Source organism: Cyprinodon tularosa, unplaced genomic scaffold (genome assembly GCF_016077235.1).
Source record: "Cyprinodon tularosa strain WSP-4 unplaced genomic scaffold, ASM1607723v1 ctg852, whole genome shotgun sequence".
NCBI lineage: Eukaryota > Metazoa > Chordata > Actinopteri > Cyprinodontiformes > Cyprinodontidae > Cyprinodon > Cyprinodon tularosa.
Genome location: NW_024039621.1, coordinates 193,285 through 207,964, shown reverse-complemented (window position 1 = coordinate 207,964; position 14,680 = coordinate 193,285). Strand labels below are relative to the sequence as shown.

The window sequence follows — 14,680 nt, the reverse complement described above, 5'->3', positions numbered from 1 at the left end:
AAACTAAATATTTATCTTCTAACTAAATATTTCTTTTAAAAATAAGATTTTTTTTTTATAAATGAATGAGTGACACGGTGGAAAACAAATTAACCCCTTATTTGTCCTCTTAAAACACGCTAAATAATCATAAATATTGCTCCTAATTTTTGATTGCTTAACTTTACAAACAGCCCCCCATGTTAGAGCACCTCTTTTAAAGAAAATCAACATTTTATTTGCAATATAAATTGGTGCATAACTGTGAGGTTGAAGAATTCATTTCTTTGTGTTTGTATGAGGCCCAACTCAATACTTTAATGTTTTACCTTTTTTGTCAGTTCCTTCCAGTTTCCACACCATTTTCCCAATATTTATTTGTAAAAGATTAAGTTCAGTTGAGAGAAGTTCATAAAAATTACCTTTCAAGCCACATATAATATGCTGACTTCAGGTATTTGGGTTATTCCAGCACAGGACTATGTGATTTAATGCTGCCTTCATGTGGTCTGCTAAAAGATGATCTTTACCACTTGTAAAGTGGAAATTAGAATAGAACAGAATAGAAAAGAAAATCCATTTATTGTCCCATAGTGGGGAAATTCTGGTGTTTACAGCAGCAAAAAGATTATAGATAAAAGTGGTCACACAAATGTAGACCTTATAATAACATAATAGTGAAGAGTTAAAAAATAAACAAATGAAATACTGCACTGTAAAGTGTTTTAACAATATAAATAATGTGCAACTGGAGAATAAATAAACAATATACAGCTGTAAACATTTTTACAGTAATGGATATTTGAAAATAGCTGCAACATCAGAGATGTACAAGATGACAGCAGCATGTTATTTAACTGACTAAGAGAGAAACTGTGCAAAATCAGCATGAATATAACAACTTATTGAAGTTGTTGGGAACAGTGATGGTTTGAAAGTCTTACAGCTGCTGGGAGGAAGGATCTGCGATAATGCTCCCATTGTGTTCAAGTGCAACTTAAGTGCTTTTGTTGTGGTAGAGAAGAGAAACATGTTGGCAACTTGGGCTGGATGGTTAGACTTGCTACTTATTCTGATATAGGAAGCAGAGGATGCATCAAATGCATCGGCTGACTGCTAGCAAGTATGTCGTTAAATCAAACATCTGAAGTTTAAATAGTGACATATTTTTTAAAACATATATATCTCAAAGCATTTTGAAGGCTACAAACACAACATGAAAGAACGCATAACGATGCAGTGTCCACCATACAGAATCACTCTCTGCTCTCTGCACTGTTGAAAGGTCAAAGTTTACCTCATCTCAGCAACGCTGTTATCATACAGTAACATTTTCCCAGCTTTCCAGTGAACTTACAGCATGCTTGGGGCTGATATACAATTTTCATGTCGGCTTTTGGTATTAACTATAATTACGAAACCACATCAAGGCACCATGAGGCCATCCTGTGTGTCTCGCTGTATGTTTGCTGTTAGGAGGTGAGCCTCCCCTTCTATCATTTACAGTGAGTCATTTACAGGCATTAAAAGGTCATTTTTCAATATTAGGCTCTTAGCAAACTCTGACTAGCTTCCCAGTTCAAAAAAGCTTCCCCACAGCATGATAGTGCCACCGCTGTGTTTCTCCATGAAGTGGCTTGTTCAAGGCAATGGTTAGTGAAAGTCCTCTACCACCACTTTCATTTTCCACACTTCTAAACCAAGCAACTTCTTCCATGCTGTATTATGTTGTGTTAGCCGGTGGTTTGTGACCACCTTTAAACACTTCATATTGCTTTCTTTCAATAGCTGCTCTGTTCTCATCACTTTGCCATAAACAGTGGATGTGTTGCATGCATTACTAATAGACACCGAAGTGCTTGATGTTGTGCCAGCCTGTCAGTTTAAGTGGACAGCCACGTCTTGCTAGGTTTGCAGTGCCTGGTACAAAAATATATATTGCACCTTTAAAAAAAAAAAAAAGAAAGAAAAACTGTTTTTATTTTTTTTTTATTTACAATAATTAAAATTACCTCCACTCTTCAATTATATGCTATTCAGTGTTGGTCTGTGATATGAAAGAGAAATGAAACAAAAAAATGTGAAAAGGTTAAAAGAGTATGACTATTTTTGGCATTACAGATTGACCTCAATTAAATCTGAAAAACTAAAGATGGTAAGTCTGCAAAGCGCATGTTTAGATATTTATATATTTCAATCAGTCTTTTATTTTCAGGGTTTCCACCAGCCCAGCCAGCCATGGTGGAGGATCAAGCTGTTTGTGTGGGAACCGGTGCTTTTTGGGACCTGGGACGGCGTTTTCACCACCTGCATGATCAATATCTTCGGGGTGGTTTTATTCCTACGCACTGGATATCTGGTGGTAAGTCTGCATAGTTTGAGTGTGCATGATAATCTGTTTTCCTAAAGCAGTTTTTAAAAAATCAACAGACATTTGAAGGATGATATGAATAAAAATGACAAAGCAACAAGGCATTGCAAGATTAAATACTTCAGAAGACTCGTTCTGAACTAAAATGACAACCCTGTGTGAAGAAAATAGTAAATAAATAAAATATTGGATGGTATCTAAAGACTGAAGCATGAATATCAGTTGGTCGTTTTTTGTTTTTTTACTTGGCTGCTTATGCCAAAGCTTGAATCCCTGTGGCGGTTTGGTTTAGACCATAAAAGAAGCTGAATCATCTCAATGCTCCTCTCAGGTTATATAGGTTGAACAACTTGGCTAAGAGACTCAGAGTCAACAATTTGGCAATGTAAAAGGAAATAAAGGATCCGCCAGTGTTAATCTGCTTAAACCGTGATAGTGGTATCTTGTTCTCTAACACTTGTTAGAAGACAGAACATCCTGCACTTTTTTGGACTACACCTATAAGTAAAGGAGAGCCCAATCTCAAGGACTACCGGTATGTGGAGTTTCATTAGTCTGGGATCCCAGTATCTTGTATCCCATCCGGAACATTGTTTGGAGGTCAAAGTTGCAGCTCTAGATGGGTTTATTACCCACAGAAAGGAAGAAAACTAACCCCTCAATTACTATTTAGACCAGTGACTTTATAGTGAACTCCGTCAACTGACCGTTCGGACAGATGACTACTACTCTTTGCTTCTGTTGGTCATGTGACCCCAGCTTCCTGCATGGTGTCTGCACCTTTTTTCTCTCTCGTCCCAAAACAAATCCCATGATGCTTTGCAAGGAGATCTCTTGCAAGGCATACTGGGATATATCTGCTCATCTAGTAACCATGTGTCCCTACCCGATCTGTACCATTGGCTCATTCGCGCATGTGCAAGCAAATATTTGTCCAGGTCACCATAAATAATGTAATTATGGTACTAAAAGTACTTATTTTTATCCTTAAATCAATAGATAATGCTATATTGCATATCTAAATGTTTTTTTTTTTTTTACTTTTCTGAGACAATTTGTTGCTTTTTATATTTTCTCTTTTAAACTACTTGTCTGACATCATTAGACATGCTAAGAGTAATCTGGCAAAATATGATTAAACCATGTTTATCTTCATCTCAGTTGTTTTCTTACTTTTGATTACGCACTATATACTATAAGGTTAGCACAAAAGGAAAAAATGTAACTTAAACACTAGATTTATTTTTAAATCCAAAGCCGAAAAAGTAAACTCTCGGAAGTAGTGTAGAATCCCATTCCCGGCAGAGACAAGTGATAAAACAGGATTTAAATGGATTTATTTTCTCAGGAAATAAATGAACCTTTAATGCATTATAGTTTATTTCACATACCACTATTAGGGAGGAGAAAAATGTAGGTATTTTCTAAAAATCAACGGCGACCCAGATGTATATCTGGTTGTACATGCGCAAATGAACTGATGGTATGGATCGGGTAGTGTAGCCATGGATGCACACTACTTTTCAAGGTGCATTGTGGGAAATTTTGAGTGCACTACCTTTTATTCTGCTAAACATTCAGAAATGTATTTAAAATGGTGTAGCCCGTATATAGAGCTATATATAGGGGTTAGTGCAGATGTTTAGACACAGCCTTTAATCTCATTTCAGAACCTCTTTCCATGGAGTTCCACACGGCTCAGTTCTCAGCTATAGTTTACTGAAACCGCTCCATTTCTTTTCACTGTTATGCAGAGAACGGTCTTATTACTTTGGGAATCTGAAACCATATGTTGAGCATCAGATAACATTTCTGTGTAACTCTGGATTCATATTTTCATGCCTGTGTGATTTCCTCCTCTGTAACTTTCTGACCTGCTCCTGCCTGATGTTTCACCCCAGGCTCCTAGATCAGCAGATCGGCTTCTGTTGAATTTACCAAAAATTTGTCTCAACCTCAGAGGAGATCGGCCCTTTTCTTCAAAGCTCCAAAATGCAGTTTGAATATTAGACTGAAATCTCCTAAAACATGTTTATTATCACTATCTTTTAAGAATTGCAAGCTTATATTTTTTATTTTATTGTGCTCTTATTGCTTTTTCCTGAATACATTTTATTTATGAAGTAGTTTGTTCTGTTTTTGTCTTTTTGGAAGACTTTGTTTTTTTATGAAAAGGTTATAAATTATGTTAAACAATCAATGACATTTTATAGATGGTTTAAAGGAGGCTACAGTGAGACAGAGATGCCCCCTTTTAAAAGGCAAATTACTTTTGATGTCATTAGCATAACAATAAAACGGTTCGTGCTGAAAAAAGAAACAGGAAAACACAGTAGACCAAAATAGACACATGTGGAAGACAAGAAAAATAAGTTAAATGGGAGGAGCGGAGCAAAGTTAAATATAACGGGTGTTATTAAATAAGTACAGAGCACAGCACCTCTTAGACAAATAATACAGCCTAGTTATGACAAAATTCTGTTTTAATCAGCTGCTGAATGACTGAACTGAGCAGACAAAATCACTTACAGCTGATAGAAAACACTTAACAGGTTTATAAACATAGACCCGTGTAGAATTAATATCTGATTAAGCTTCATCTGCGTGTTTAAAAGCTCTGTTACATAAATGTGAAGCATTTTATAACAACGTATGAGAGTCATTAAAGCTGACATTACTAAGATTAATGTTAAATGTGTTTGGTGATTAGATGTGGCTCCAAGGACTCGTTGATTTTAACACCTACATGCTTGTTGATCTTCACTGATGGCTCAAATATAGTTTCCCAACTAGAAGACAAGGTTTCTTATTCACAGTGACAAGCGTCTTATCAAACGGAAATGACACGGTTGTTTAGGTGTGAAGGGAGGCAGTGTGTCTAAGCATGACTGATGGCTCAGCACCTGCTCACTATGTCATATCTGCAGTCTTTCTATGAGAGCGGCAGAGGTGCTGCATTATCTTAAACTAAGAACAAGAAGAATACAAGTGCCTAAAGAAATACGTTCAATAACCTTTTTATTTTGGCTCCAGATGTATTTCATGCAAGTATTTTATTTCATACATGTTCCAATGAATGAGGGAAAAAAAAAAAAAGATGTATGATTTAAATGTTGTATCTTGTCCTGACATCATCAGGGAAACACCGGCGTGCTGTTGGGGTTGCTCCTCGTCTCCGTGGTGGTTTTAGTTGCCATTGTAACGGTAATGTCTGGGATCGGAGTTGGGGAGCACTGTGGTTTTGGGAGCGGAGGAATCTACTCCATGATTTCCACCGTCTTAGGAGGCCGGGTGGGCGGCACTGTTGGCCTCCTCTACGTGTTTGGACAGGTGGGTTGATTCTAGAGTCGTTCCTATGAGGCGGCTAAAGGATCCTTTGGGGTGACTGCTCTGCTGACTCCCTCTCCTCTGCAGTGTGTTGCCGGGGCCATGTACATCACAGGTTTCTCTGAGTCGGTGGCGGAGCTGCTGGGTTTGCAGAGCCAGTGGGCGGTGCGCTGCATGTCTGCAGCTGTCCTCCTAGCATTGCTTGGAATTAACCTGGCAGGTGTGAAGTGGATTGTCAGACTCCAGCTCCTGCTGCTGGCTGTGCTGGCTGTCTCCACTCTGGACTTTGTTATTGGCACCTTCACACACCTTGATCCAGGTAAGAGCCAATGGTTGCAACTGTTTCCTCTAATTCAAAAAAGAAAACAGTGTTAGAATGAAAGAAAAAAAACTATATTATCCTTAAACCTGTTGCTTTTTATAACCACAAATATTAAGGATTTTTCAAGAAATTGTATATAATAGAGCAACACAAATTAGCTGCTAATTATAAAATAGAATACCCTCTAAATTCAATTCAATTGAGTTTATTAATATAGCGCCAATTCACAACATGTCATCTCAAGACACTTTACAGTTCACCAGATCATGCAGTCGAACTGATTCAAAGTTTTCTATCTAAGGAAAACCAGTTGGCTGCATCGAATCATTGGCTCAAATGCAATCTCTTACACCAAGCATGCTTGTAGCGACAGTGGAGAGGAAAAACTCCCTTTTAACAGGAAGAAACCTCCAGCAGAACCAGGCTCAGTTTGAGAAGCCATTTGCTGAGGCTGACTAGGGTTCAGAGCTCCGAGCCAGCTCCCATGTCAGAGGATGAAGAGAGCACATCCAGCCGGTCACAGTCAGAGAAACAGGACTACACTGGAAAACAGGCTGATCTCCAACATCTATAAACAAAGGTGTTGATGGAAGCAGCCCAGCTGATATTTCTCTCCAGGATGGTGTCATAGCCAAACATGAACAGACAAGGCAAAGCTACTATGAGAAAAAACAGACAGAGCATAATGTTAGAGATTGAACTACTAGAGTGGGAGAATAGAGATATAATGATGAAAACTTGTCCCCATGTCCCCCAGAAGTCTAAGCCTATAGCAGCATATCTATAGAAATAAAACAAAATGCAACTCCTTTAATCTAGAAGCCACAGAAGGTAAAATGTTCAGTTACTTGTAACTTTGTCTCAGACTAAATCCAATTATGCAAGCTTAAGGGAACTAAAGTGAACAAACATAATCATTTGGACGAAACGTCAGGTAGGTTAGGGATTGGGTTGTGGGGAGGTTTAAAGTAGGGTTAGCTTTTAAAACGTATCAGAAACCTAGACCATCTCACTCAACACAGTTGATTCCTTCCTCTCATTTCACCAATGGAAAATAAACAACATGACTACTAATGTGGCAAACAGGGTCCTGCTGGGATGAACGCTGAGTTTTTGTTCTATTTGCAAAATTATATGTATGTTGGAAAACTAACACTCTCCGATGTTAAACTTGGTGATGGTAGAGTGATGTGGTGCTCATGCATCTTTCAGTAATGGGAAGCTTGTCAGAGGAAATGAGAAGATGGATGAACCTAAATATAAGGTAATTCTGGCCATGATACCTATTAATAGCTTTAAAAGCCTTGATTGGCATGAAGATTATGCCTTCAAACAGAAAAATACTAAACATTCAGCATCAAATGCCATAAATATAAGTTTATGAATGCATTTTCACATGTTTAAATGGTTGAGTTAAACTCCAGCTGTGAAACAGTGTAGAATCTGTGTTGAGAATTTCTACTTGAATTTCTTCTATTACAGAACTGCAGCTTTTTCCTTTCACTTTCCTAATATGCATTAGTATGTGTGTATGTGCAACATAGAGTGCTCCAATAAAAGAAAATGTGAACAATTTTGACAGCAGCACAATTTATGGAGATCAAAATACCTAAAAAAAGGCTTGGGATAAACAAATACTATTGTGTATTCTCCTATATCAATCTTTGATTAAAACAAGTGAGAATGAAGAAGGTGTGACGTTTGACTGGTTCCTGCCAGTATCTCCTCTTAACAAAAGTTTTTTGCCACCACCCAAATAATAAACATGTTTTTACATGTAATAAGCATCCATTGTTTAACTACTGAGGGCTTTGTTCAGACAAGTTAGAGGAAAAAATGTGAGATTTGAAAATCAGATGATTTGTCTTTTTTTTTTAAGGTTAGCAATTAGAGGGGAAGATGGAGAGTTTGGATTTTATTAATAGTTGTTATAATTTTGAACATGTTTTAGGAATAAACATCTTTTAAGAAAAAAAAGGTTTGCCCTCTGTATTTACCTTCAGAAAAATAACTGCTTTAAAAACACTGAAAGCAAATTAAATAAACTCTATTCTGTATCTCTTGCACAAAAAGCTGTGGTTATACCTTAAAAAATTTGTTTTAGTTTTGTTTATAATAAGTGGAAATTAAGTCTGTCAGTTTGATATTTATTAAACAAAAAATTTTACAACATTTCTTGAAATGATGTTGCTGGTCTGTTATTTCCAGATTAAACACATTTAGGTCTTTTTTCATTTTACAAATTGTACAATATGTGTAAACAGAAATGGACTGTATGATCAATCAAGGTTTTGTGCAGTAATTTAGTTAATTTAAACCTTACTAGGATGAAAATATCCAAAGGTTTGGAAACCTTTGACTCATTGTTTGGTTGAGTCATGATGCTGTGATGTTGTCCGACCAGTAGGTGGTGCTGCAGTGTTGTTTATTCTCTTTAGTGTCTCCTGTTGAAAGAAAACTTATGTTGTTTGTTTGTGTTTATCCAGTGATAAACCTCCCCCCACCCCTCCCTTATGTAAATAACCAATTCTTCTTTTTGGATCTTTTAAATCTTAAGTGTGAAACCGTCATCAGTGACTTTTGGTTTTCTTTAGTTGAATAGATTGTATCCTTTTGTTGACCTGCAGGAAGTCCTTCCCTACATTTCCTGTTCTCCGTGGTTATCAACTTCCTGTGCAGTTGGAAGAGAGAAGTTTGCAGAGTTCAGACCAGTTACTGAAGAACATTTTCCTTAATGTTTCACCTAAGAATGACTTTATGTGTATCAGAATGTAGAAAAAACTTTATCTTTATTATCTAAAGTGCCACTAAAACATGACAGTGGTCTGCCACCAGTGTTGATTACAACATCTCAGCCCTTTGGTTTGTTTGATAGCACGGTTATTAGAGGCCACACTGCAGCTACGAGGAACCCTTGAAGAACCGGCCACAACAACGGCTCCAGGTTTTTCTCATTAAAAAAAGCTGCTTTGTGTTGGGGTGATGATTTCATAATTGGCAGAGGACCAACAGGTCCCCTAGCAAACAAGCTTAAACTCACTGAACGCTGGAACGCATCCTAAAGGAAATGGGAGCCACCGCCAAAATGATGTGGTCATGGTTTGATAACATGTCTGCTTGGCAAGTGCTGCTGCTAAGGTCGTTTCACAAAGCCACCTACAAAAGGCCGGTCCTGTAATCCAAGTAATTCTATAAACCAAAACAAAACATTTTAAATCACAGATGAATTTATCTTCCCCACACTTTGAACCCCTGACTAGATTAAGATGATTTGTTTACATTAATCAGCACCTAAAACATTACAACTATGGTTTATGCGACACAAAGAAGCACAGAAATGTGAATTATGATGCAGAAAATTATGGATTTAAATGTTTTTTTATGAATTACAAATCAAAGTGTGCCTGATTGCATTCATATTCAATCCCATTGACCCTGATACCACCAGATTATAGTTGGTGCCAACATTTACCTTCATAAATAGTTCAGTGTTTAAATGAATCTCAGTATAAATCAGTTATGCCAACCACAGTTACACTAGGGGAAGGAAATACTTTGCAGAACCATTTTCAGTTGTAGATCCAGGGTTCAGTCTGGGGTACCCCTCTTCCATCTTCAGATAATTTCTTGTTTAGCCAATGTTTAGTTAGGATGGATTTATAGAAACTGTGATCTGAAATGTTCGATTCTGGATACAGGTTCTGTAGATAAAGGTCTGAACTTTCCAACTTATTAACAGAATTTGGTCTAAAAGCTACTTTGTAACCAACTGCATTATTTTTGCGACATCTTAAAAGTTTCCTCCAAACCTTAATAACTATTTTCTTACTTTAAATTCACCAGCAATAGAATCATCTCCAATATTTTGCCTGGAAAAAATGACTATAAAAAAATATAACAGCAGAGATTAGCCTATCTTGATCAAATAACGTAGTTTGGTTAAATGCTTATAAATTATCTTTTGTCGATTGCTTGGGTTTGAGCTAAATATTTGCAAAAAAATCTCTGTGGTTGAAATCTTTGCTGGTGGATATGAAGTAAAAAATAGTACATTAATGCACAGGATAAACTTTGTGTTATAAATGTGATGTCTGATTCTATAGATAACTATATGTCTTCAATACAGATTTCCCCTCCTTTTTGCAGCACTATTTAAAACATGATTTGTTCCAGTCTTATATATTTTTGCCGGCCTTTGACTGTGTTTTCTTTAGCTTCATCCATCTCATCATCCATCCCATCAACCTTTCCTGTCTCTTAAAGTCATAGGGGAGTTATTTAAATGTCAAATTATTCTGGCTTAAACATGTGTATAAATGTTCTCTTTATCAGACTATATTTTATTTAAATTATTATTATTATTTCTGTTTAAAAAAAAAAGTTCCGACTTAAAATCTGTGTTTTTTTTCTGTTGTCTTATGCAGGCCAGTTAGTTATACGTCAGCTTGAACACCTAAATTCGGCCAATCATATATCAATGGTCATCTGTCAATTAAATTTTTTTCGCTCATAGCATCTTGATTCATGTCTCGCAGCTAATATATGCAACGGTTGAAATAAGAATAATTTCCTTTACCATTTAGTTCCGTCCCAGTGTTCACGGGGATGGACGTCTGTGTCTTCAGTAGGCGTAGAGCTAACAGAACTGCCAGCGTTGCGAGGCAAGGGTTCAAACATGTACGGCTGGAAGCCTTCTACACCAAACCAAGCTTCTGCCGCCCTGGCGTCCTCTTCCACAACATCTTCGTCCCACTTTCCTCCTCTAAATAAAATATGTATGATGGAGGAGACTCATTCAAGACCTCCGACACTAAACTCTCCTCCTCTTGCATGTTTCCGCTGTCCATAGCGTTCCTTGACAGTGTTGTTTCTAAGTCACCAATTTAGTCCTACTTGGTCACAATGGAATTTGCCATTGGGAACCTACTAGCACTAAGTTGCTAACTGGTTAGCAAGATGCTTCCGACAAACTGGCCACAACCAAACTTGCTTGCCACAACAATCCTGCCCCCTTCATAATCGACCAGTCACATTCATTTTATTCACTTGAGTAAAGTCGTGCACCGCTCGGGAGAATTCAGAAACGCAACGGTTGGAACAGCCGCTTCCCTACGACTTTAATATAACCATCTCCAAGGCATGACACTGCCACCCCCTTGTCTCACAGTAGTGATGGCTGGTCCGGGTTATTTGTTTTATTAGCTTTCTGTACTATATATTTTTCTGTACTATCTTTCTAATCAGCCATTTCTTTTTCTTTTTTTAATGTTGAATACCTGATAGGAGCCAAAAGTGATGCTGTTTCTTCTTGCACTCTGTCAACTCTTTGTCATTTACATGCCCGGCCTAGCAGGTGGAGTTGGACGGGAAATCCGCTGAAACTGTAACGCCTTATAATTATTTGTGATTAAAAGATTGTGGTAGAATCCATTTCCCTTTTTATGTGCAGTAAACACATGGTTGTAGCCTCTAAAGCTGTCTGTCTATTGTCTCTGTGACCAATCAGCTTAACCATAAACTCGACGGACTGTGATCCAGAGAAGAATTACAGCTCAGCAGGCCTTACCCTGTTCCCCCTACAGAGCAGGAAGCCGTAATGGGCTCCTTGGGTCTGGGCTTTAGGGTGTTAACCAGACTCACCCACATTTTTGGAAGATGAGAAACGGAGATGGACAGAACAGAGATCTAAAGCGACTTTTCACTCCAGAGACCGCCTCAGCTTCTTTTTTTCTTTTTTTTTTTCATTATTGTTTTGTGGTCAAAAGGGTAATATATGGTTTTCAGTCATCCCTCTGGGACCTGCTCCACCTCGGTAAAATCACAGCCTGCTGTGTTCTCTGCACAGTCCATGGTTGTTAGGGTGGGAGGGTAGGAGGTCAGCTCAGCAGAGGGAGAGGCCTCGGATGCTCATGTAATCCAACTATGCATTCCAGCATGCATCAGAGGAATGCTGCGCTTAGAGAAGCACCCCAAACCATTGCTTGTCACAGAAAACTGCTGCTTTTCAGGTGGATTATTCCAAATCTTTCTCAAATTCACCAGAAAATCAAATCAGAACCAGTAGATAAAATCTTAAACTCTAAATCGGAGACATGAACTTATTGAGGGACATTTAGGACTTTCTCCCACATCCAGGCAGCATCCGAGAATTTCTGGTTTCTTATAGTTTACCAAACGATACTCTGCCTTTATCGAAGCTCTGCACGTCTGGGTTGCTGGTAATTTAATACAGGTAGATCTGAAAAAATAAATATGATAGATATTTAGTATTTTTGTTACTTAGTTCTAAAAATAAATGCGTTTTGGTTCATTTCACATAAAGTAAAATATTTCAAGACCATTTCATTTCTGCACTTGGGAGAAGAGGTATTTTATCTGCAGACATAACATTCTATAGAATCCTAGTGCAAAACAGAATTTCAGTTCTCTTCTCTTTTGATAAGCCCTGAATGATGTTCCAGAGCTTCAGGTCTATCCTTCCTTTCAGCTTCTATGACTTTACTTCCTTCGCTGAATCTTTTGAGTGTTTCAGGAAGTTGGCACCATAGCGTTAAGAGGATGAGTTTAGTCTCAAGTCAGATTTTCGATCGTTGCGAAACTATAGACCTTTCCTTAAAATAGAAACTGAAGCTTTTTCAGAGGCTTTCTCTTTGGTTTAAAAACATTATCCAGTGTTTTACCCGTTTCTCTAAGAAGTTTACCTCAATAATAAACCATTTCAGGATAACAAAGTATCACTGTCTGTTGCATTAACTTAAACAAAAAAAAAGGACAACCTAAATAAGCAATGATTTCCTTTAATTTTGTGTTTAAAAACTAAAACTAAGCTATATTCCATGTGTAATCTATCTCCATCCCTCCATACATTGTAAATTACACCACAGGCTCATAGCTTCCACCTATTTACTGCTACAGACTAGCATGTACACTGTGCTGCACTTTATAACATTGACCCTATAATCCTACATTTAATAGATTTGCTTTATTCCCTGTTTTATTTGCTCCCAACCTGCTGGTAATTAGCCTTTTGCATTATATGATTTTTAAAACCTTATTAATTTGGCCAGTGGTGTGTGCTAACGCATACAAAGATTCCTCTCTTCAGGTCTGATACTGTGCATGTAATTATGGCAGATTAGGTGTTTTTGGCAGATGTCCAAGCATTTTCTGAAGAAGTTGACTTCGGAAACAATAAAAATAAAAGTTTAAACTTCATGTTTGAGTTAGAAATTAAATTAATATATCTTTTTTTCCCTCCAGTTGGTTTCTCTGCTTTTTCCTGTTAGTTTAAAATGTGTTGTTATTTTATATAAATAAAAGTGAACATCATCGAAGGGCAAAGGTCATTAAAATGTACTAATGAGGTGGAAAAACAACATGAACAACGGAGTGTTGGCCTAGAGGTTAGAACAGTGCACTTGTGCTCTGAGAAGGTTGCAAGTTCCCGGTTCGATTCCCCACAGCCTCCACTCTGGGTTCCTGAGCAAGACCCTTAACTCCACACTGCTCCCTGGGAGCTGCATAGTGGCAGCCCACTGCTCTCCAAGGGGATGGGCCAAATGCAGAGAGTGAATTTCTCCAGTGTGAGATCAATACATTTAAATTAATTCATTCATTTAAAGAATTAATATGTTTTCTTATGTGATGTCATCATGTGTGAGTAGAAGGTTGTTGACTTGGAGGCCTGATTATCTGGGATTCTGTTTTATTGGTGGCGAATTATATTTGAAGTTAAATTTACAGATTATGTATGTTTTTCTTCTCCCTCTTCTGATGATATTCTCCTGATTTTCAATTTCTTCTTCAGAGTTAAATGAAGCGAAGCATTGCATCTGTCAGTATATATAAGCTTCCTATGCTTGAGTTTAAAACATGTGAACGCCCTTTCAAAGAGTTCAGTAGTCAGAGCAGGCAGAGTCAGACTCTCTTGGATGTTGGAGGAGGATGTTGTAATATGGGTGTGGAGCTCTTGTTGTGGACACGGACACACTGGATTTGTTAGGTCCTGGTTGTTTAGACAGAGGGTGATTTCATTGGGTCACAGAGTGAGCAAGAGTTTACAGCTTCTTATATCTCACTGAGATCATGAGTCCTTAAAACAAAGACATTTCCTCAAAAAAGAAAAAAAGAGGGGGAAAAAAATCCTCTAACTCAGTTTCTCACTGACTTTGATTCTTTCTCCAAAACCTGGAAGCTGCTGAGCTTCTGAAAAGGGTGGTGACTTCCTTTCGGATAAACATGTCATTAATCTGAGCGAACACATTCTTTCCCATCGCAAGATAACCAAAGGGGGAAATGTCCGGTGCAGGTTCCTCAGGCTGTGTGGTTACACCGGACCTCCTCCAACACAAAGCGACCTTCAGTCACACATTGGTCTGACTCGCCCTGCCTGGAAAGAGCTGCACTACCTGTTGTTCACATTTTTTATTTTTTTTATTTATTTATTTTTGTTACCAACCCTGATTTATTCTGCTCACAACAGACCATATAGACTCTGTTTTATAGATATGTGTTTATGCAGAAGTAATACAATATATGAAGCTATAATTCATTGCATTCAAAATGTTAAATTAGAAACATAAATAGAAGATGAGCAGAAATAGACGTTTCTGTTTGTGCATTTAATGTTTTTCAAAGAGAAGGTGATGTTTACATGGAACTTGTAGTTTTAAATAATTAGG

General features: G+C 37.6%; 1 protein-coding gene across 2 annotated transcripts in view; it reads left to right on the top strand.

Annotated features, from left to right (window-relative positions):
* slc12a8 (solute carrier family 12 member 8) overlaps positions 1-14,680 on the top strand; it is a 31,467-nt gene that overhangs the window by 886 nt on the left and 15,901 nt on the right. For both annotated transcript variants that reach the window (XM_038273048.1, XM_038273047.1), the window contains exons 3-5: positions 2,195-2,341; positions 5,489-5,680; positions 5,765-5,996. In XM_038273048.1, coding sequence (XP_038128976.1) covers positions 2,195-2,341; positions 5,489-5,680; positions 5,765-5,996 — 571 coding nt within the window. The remainder of the gene's footprint in view (positions 1-2,194; positions 2,342-5,488; positions 5,681-5,764; positions 5,997-14,680) is intronic.